The 7068-nt window shown below is 36.6% G+C and overlaps 1 protein-coding gene across 4 annotated transcripts in view; it reads left to right on the forward strand.

Annotated features, from left to right (window-relative positions):
* The window catches only part of LOC144974834 (uncharacterized), a 26189-nt gene extending 21241 nt beyond the window's left edge, over positions 1-4948 (forward strand). For 3 of the 4 annotated variants that reach the window (XM_078918167.1, XM_078918166.1, XM_078918168.1), the window contains exons 3-4: positions 3268-3388; positions 4274-4948. In XM_078918167.1, coding sequence (XP_078774293.1) covers positions 3316-3388; positions 4274-4941 — 741 coding nt within the window. In that variant the 5' untranslated portion in view covers positions 3268-3315 and the 3' untranslated portion in view covers positions 4942-4948. Of the gene's footprint in view, positions 1-1470; positions 1597-3267; positions 3389-4273 lie in introns of those variants that run through there. The other variant, XM_078918169.1, reaches the window with a different exon arrangement.
* The last annotated feature ends 2120 nt before the right edge of the window (positions 4949-7068 follow it).

Raw genomic sequence — 7068 nt, forward strand, 5'->3', positions numbered from 1 at the left:
CACATTCGTTGCTATACATATGAGTCAGAAATAGTATGCATAAGTCATACAATGCAATCGTTTCAACACAAAAAGGGGCATCAATATACTTAGGGTCGTATTGGTCATTGTACTGTCCATTATCCGTCAAATACCTATGCAGTTAAAATTGCTTCATTGAAAAATATAAATGAGACAATGCACCAAAATCATTTGTAATGCGCCCAAGTGAAATATGATACTCACAATTTTTAAGTCCACAGCTATAAGATTGATATATTTATTTCATATATTTGTCCACGCAATGTTTCCCGCTAAATAGAATTTCAAGTTGGTGACTAGAATAGCATGTTGGTGATAGAGTGATGGAATAAGAGAGAGAGACCAAATTAACTGAGTCTTTGGTTATATAGAAATATGACTGGAGTTTAGTCAATCCCAGAAACCAATGATGTTCCAGGATTCGTTAGTGCCTGACCGTTATTGGTCATTTGCTCGAGACCAATCATATTCCGCCATACGTCAGTCATGGCTGGGCCATCGGGTAATAAATTGTGTAATCCAAGGATAATTTTGGTCAAACTTGGGCGTTCTTGTAATTACAGCAGATGGCAACTTTAATTATGCTGGGTAATAAAACCATAAAACTATGAGGCGACACTGTGAGAAAATATGTATTGAGTTATTTAAAATCCTGAGGGAGTGAGGAGGGATTTGAAATAGATCACTACAATCACATAAAAGTCTCATCCAGCCATAAGCACAGGTCCACACTAAAAGGAACACACTCAAATGCTTACAAATCATATCCTCAAAAAAAGTTATAATAGATAACAAAGAGATGATTTACAAGGAAAAAATATTACCCCCAAAAACTATAACTATACATTCGACTGTTTCCCTCCCAGCCAATGACTCTGGTCAGGGTCAGGACAAAACTAAGTAATTTTATTCCAAGACAAAGACAGAAACCAATTGGAAAACAGATATAGGGGGATAGAAAACATAGTAAGTACCTCCATGCCCACAATGGGAGGTCAGGAACCCCACCCAGTTTATCACCTCAATATTTAATTGATCATTAATAATTCAGTTGAATATACCGTGTCAATAGGACTTTATCGCCTATCGATTTGCAATAGATTTTTCTTTGTCTCTTGGTTTTCAATTATATTTGTTTTGTTTTGTTATTGGTTTTGTTTTGATTTTATTTAGACGGGGAAAGAGAGAGAGAGTTTGTATTCTCAAAGTGCTATAAAAAATCTAACCCTGCGACGTTTAGGTCCCATATACTGTTATTTCATCGGTTGGTGTGTCCAATAGATTGCCTTATGCAAGCAAGTCTTTTGATCTAAGCAATTAGTCTGGCTAGGTATTGTTTGGATCATCCATTACCCCTCATGAACAGTGGAGGTCAACTCTCTCTCTCTCTCTCTCTCTCTCTCTCTCTCTCTCTCTCTCTCTCGCTCTCTCTCTCTCTCTTAATTTTAGGTGACAGTGGTCTTGCAGTGACTTACTTACTTGACTTATGCCTTTTGGCTCCTGGCAAACCATAGGGCCTCAACAGCACTCTTCCATCTTCTTCTGTCCTTGGCACATACCTTTGCCTCACTCCAGGTAAGATTGGAGACGCTCAAATCTTGGTGAAGTCTATTTTGGACGACCCCGTTTCATCTTGCCCTGTGGGTTCCTTGGGCTAAGAGGGGTCGTCAGCTCTCCAGCTCCCTGGTGGGTTTGGCCGTAGCGCGTCATCATTCTCCTGATTAGAGCCCCTGGTCTCCCAAGAACCACAGAGGTTACCCGATAATTGGACGATTTCATGTCTATATTCTTCGCAAGTAGGACATGTTGGTGTGAACATCGCCTGCATCACAAAACACAAACTTTGAACAAGAGAGGACGGGGACGAAGACAATTTGATTAGCTCTTTTTTCATCTTGTAAAGATCAAAGTGACAAATTAGGGAGCAGGCACTGATGTAAGATAAAGATCAGGAAAAAACAGTGTATGGAACAGTGTCAGACAAAGCAGGAAAGAAAAACACTCAAGAAACATAACTATCCCCCAAAAAATCAGACATACAGCATGCCTTGTTAGATGAAACGAAAATTTGGTTCCATATTTTGGTCTGCCTATGGAGTAGACTTGTGTGTGTAGGGCATTGAGCATTCTAAATTTATGGAAATCAAATGCGCTATATATATAGTTGAAAGTGTACACATTTATTTATTTTTTTTAAATCAGTGAACACGAGCATGAGAAATGAATCATCAGGATCAAAATAATAGTTTGAGTAAACACAATTAATCTCTAGTTGGTTGAAACTACGCCGAAAATAGGAGTAAGGAGTCGAATCGACATACACATCAATCAGTGCACGTAGGGTCGACTTATGTATCAAATTAAGTCTCAAAGATCAAAACTCTTGTATTTCCACTGGATTCAAACCTGAGGCTACTTGATCTACTATTGATTAATTTGCCCCATACGTTACCAGCTCACCCAGGTTCATTATCAATAAAAACCGATCAAAACTTATGCCGCTGCGGAGTATTTTTTCTTTAAGTTTAAGAAATATAACATTTTCCTAAATAAGGCCATAAATTCTAACTTAAATCTTTATGATATGATTTAAAAGATTCATGCCATAATAACGTTTTGACACGGTTGGTCACATTTTTGCAAGGACTTTATTCTCAAATATCAATGAATTGAAGTGACCCGCAACTTGTCAAAACTTTTATTAAGAGTTTTTGACAATATGAGTTTGTATCTAATCGAATAATATGAAAATGCGTGACCCACTGATGAACTAGGTGCAGGAAATTGAATGTCCCAGACATGAAACTTGGGGTTAGTTCATTTCGTCATGGTAGAGAATAAGTACAATTTCTTACATTGCAATAACCTCAAAGCGTATATGTTTATTCTAAATTCACTTTTGGGGTTTCTACCGACGTTACTTATTTGCAGGTCTGATAACCCAATTCTTTATGGGCCCATCGTTGCAATGGAAATCTCAAAAATTGACGCACAATATTGTCCATTACAACTATGTTAAACTAGGCTCATAAGTGGGTTCGGACGTCAGAGCTGCATATATGTGCATAATTTCTGGTCCAAAATGTGAAAACAAGAAGCGATTTCTGGTTGTCGGGGACTCGCCACTTCATGTTGTGACTTATCGCGATGTGCCAACACCTGCTATCTCAGAACAGGTCGGTAACATTTTTTCTTCAAACCTTAATAAAAGTGTGTGTAGAATCTCCTTTTTTTCTACAACGACAGCTATCTGAAATGTGAAGAGACTAGTGTGTAAATCTTACACTGATTACAATGGCTGTACCAAATGCTATTGCGATTGTTTTCAAGGAGTTGCTCGGTGCTTTAATAATTTCTCAGGCGTTGGGTAAGTATTAAATTGAGTATCAATTTAGATTCGGTAGATCATGTAATTAAGATCCAGTTATTATTAAATAGGATTCCAAATCCTAATGCTGCGTGACGTCGGAAACCGAATGGTTTTAAACACTTTACAATTAGTGATTCAGTCTCAAAGCGTATTATGTGGGAATAAACTAGGTGCTGGAAATTAAATTTTTATTTTTAGTCACAAATATGAAGCTTAAGATCAATAGTGATTTTATCATCATTACCACCGTCATCATCATCAATCATCATCATCATCATCATCATCATCATCATCATCATCATCATCATCATCAATCATCACCATCATCATCATCATCATCATCATCATCATCCTCATCCTCCTCCTCCTCCTCCTCCTCCTCTTTCTTCTTCTTCTTCTTCTTCTTCTTCTTCTTCTTCTTCTTCTTCTTCTTCTTCATCATCATCATCATCATCATCATCATCATCATCATCATCATCATCATATCATCATTATTATTATTATTATTATTATTATTATTATTATTATTATTATTATTATTATTATTATTATTACTATTATCATTATTCATTTATTATTATTATTATCTATATATCATATCATCATCATCATACATCATTCATCATCATTCATATCATATCATTATTATTATTATTATTATTATTTATTATATTATTATTATTATTATTATTATTATTATTAATATTATTATTATCATTATTATAAAAGGAAACCATGGGTACATGTTATGAGTTGTGAGCGTAAATGATTGTATAAATTATTATGCCAAACCCGTAATATATTATTCATTACAACACAACCTCGGTAGGCTATGTAAACACATATTCGAGATAATTATAACTCTTTTTTTTTTTCTTTCAGGTGAATGCAAAGACAGAATTGTGAACTGTGCCTCCTACGATAAAACGACATGTGATCCTGAGCTAAACAAAAATTGGTCATTTTACTGGTGTCCTAAGACATGTCGTTTCTGTAGCGGGGCTGTCACGACCACCGCCACGACTACCATTACTACAGGTGAATGCAAAGACAGAATTATGAACTGTGCCTCCTACGATAAAACGACATTATGTGATCGTGAGCTAAACAAATATTGGTCTTTTTACTGGTGTCCTAAGACATGTCGTTTCTGTGGTGGGGCTGTCACAACCACCACGACTACCACTACTACTACTACATCCCATCCTAGGCCTACAACGACTACAGCCTATCCTACTCCTGAAAAACCCACACACAATCCTAACGTTGGCAAGACTATTACAACCATTCTTCAACGCAAGTCAAAATGCTGGCAAAACTGGATCGGGTACGAGAAAGGAGAAACATGGAAGAACGGCTGCGAGACGAGATGTACGTGCTTGGATCCAAGCAAAAATCTGATCTCTTGTAAGCCACTTTGTAGAGACTGGAGGAAGGTCCTTCGTGACGGATGTCGTTTAGAAAATCCTCCAGAGGGACAGTGCTGCTCCAGATTGATATGCCAGCCGTCCATTGCAATATTTTTCCCAAACGGACATAAATTTGAGTAGAATTTTCTGTTTGTTGTTCTCTTCTGTTATGACATGTTTTAATTTGGTATTCCAGTGCTTTGAGTTAAAGCTGCTGGATTTAAGGAGTTAACTACCGTACTCTGGAAAAAACGTGCACTTAAAATTTTGGCCAGAAAACTCATTCTTCAATTATCGATTGATTTACAGTGGAACCTCCCGATAACGACATGCCACGGGACCGAGTTTTTATGTCGTTATCCGGAGGTGTCGTTATTTAGAGGTTTCCAAGATGGCGGACAAAGTGGGCGTGGTAAGGCCCGCGGGACCAGTTTTTATTAACATTGACAAAACAAACAAAACATTGTAGTGTATTCCTCTTAGAGGGTTCTTGTGCGTGTGTCTGGATGAGACTTTTAGGTGATCTGAACTGAGTACACTGATAGTGTGCTCCTGGAATCTACATCTGTTCCCTATTTAAACCATTCCCCTTTGTCTTACTTGTTCTTATGTCATTTCAATTGTAAATCTAGAATGTTTTTTACTATCCAATTTTCTTCCTTTTTACTGGCGCTGATATGACATAGATGTGTCACAAGCGCTGTAAAACCCTTTAAAACAAACAAAAACAGGTAATTCGGACGCTGCGAGTTAGATAAAATTCCTCCTCCTCCCACAAAACACTACTACTACTACTACTACTACTACTACTACTACTACTACTACTACTACTACTACTACTACTACTTCTACTACTACTACTACTACTACTACTACTACTACTACTACTACTACTACTACTACTACTACTACTACTACTTCTATCACCACATAATATCACCTTTTCCAAGATTTTGTGTTTACTTGCTTACGCTAACATTTATACCTTGGTTTTTATTAATGCATATCAGCCAAGATTCGTCAAAAAAGCTGCGTTCTCATTGGTTTCAAAAGCTGCGTTATCATTGGTTCAAGCAGGAATCGTTTTTATAAACTTTGAGTACTCATACTCGGTATTTTTAGTATCAGATATCTACGAAAACTGCCGAAAATCGCCAAAATGATATCGTTATTCGGAGGTTTTATCAAAAGTGCGTCGTTATTTGGAGGTTTTTTTTTTATTGATCTTAAATAGAAAAAAAATCGGGACCAGGGGTCAATGTCGTTATCAGGAGGTTGTCGCTATTCGGAGGTGTCGTAATCGGGAGGTTCCACTGTAAATGACCCTCATATAGAGCAGTATAATTAGGTGCCCCAAACGTAAACAATAACAAGTTGCTTGTGATTTTCGTTAGGGACCGGAAAAATTTACGCACAATATAGGTCTCCCAATTTTGTAGTTTGAGTTGTAGGCAATACACTTTCAGTATTGAAAATATGTTTACATAAAATCTAACAGTTGCAGAAATAATAATATAAGACTAAATTATTCTGAAAATCAAGCTCCGAATAATTCTCGTTTTGTTCACACCAGCGCAATAATTTGCTCTGGTCTAAAAATAGATAGACTGTAACTTTTGATAAATTTTACTTTTTGTTCCATAAAATATCCATATCTAGACATTATTTGATGCATGATCGAGTATTTATGAATATGTGTTTCTTTTGCCACCTAACAGCCAAATTTTAAAGGTTATTTTTTTCTATAATTTACATTGGAACTTGAGCTGTCAAGACAGGAACATGTGGTTTGCCATGTGCTTCTAGACCTTTGTTTACGTTTGGGGCACCTAATTATACTGCTCTATTAAAAAAAAAACCTCTCGAATCTGGGACCTCGCAGGTCATTTAAATCGATCGATATTTTATCGATATTTTTTTAGTTTTCTGGCCAAAAGTTTTTCTACATGTATTTCCAGAGCACGGTAGTCAAACGAACCCTTGTACAGGATGGGGTTGATTTTATACTAGCGACATAATCAAAACCACCAACTACCACAAAAATTTCGCATAAATTTCTCTCCTTATCCAAGGACTCCGGCCAGGCAATTCGATACAAAGACAAGGATAAAAAGCGGCCTGAAAGGGAAAACAGATATGGGTGTACAGAAGACACGGTTAAATATGTTTGCTTTTGTTTTAATGGTTTTACAGCAGCAGTTGAAACAAAATTATGTCATATCATCCGGTAAAAAGGAAGAAAATGGGATAGTAAACAGTTCTAGAATT

Source organism: Berghia stephanieae, chromosome 6 (genome assembly GCF_034508935.2).
Source record: "Berghia stephanieae isolate SIO BIC M18660-M18661 chromosome 6, UCSD_Bste_1.3, whole genome shotgun sequence".
Taxonomy (NCBI): domain Eukaryota; kingdom Metazoa; phylum Mollusca; class Gastropoda; order Nudibranchia; family Aeolidiidae; genus Berghia; species Berghia stephanieae.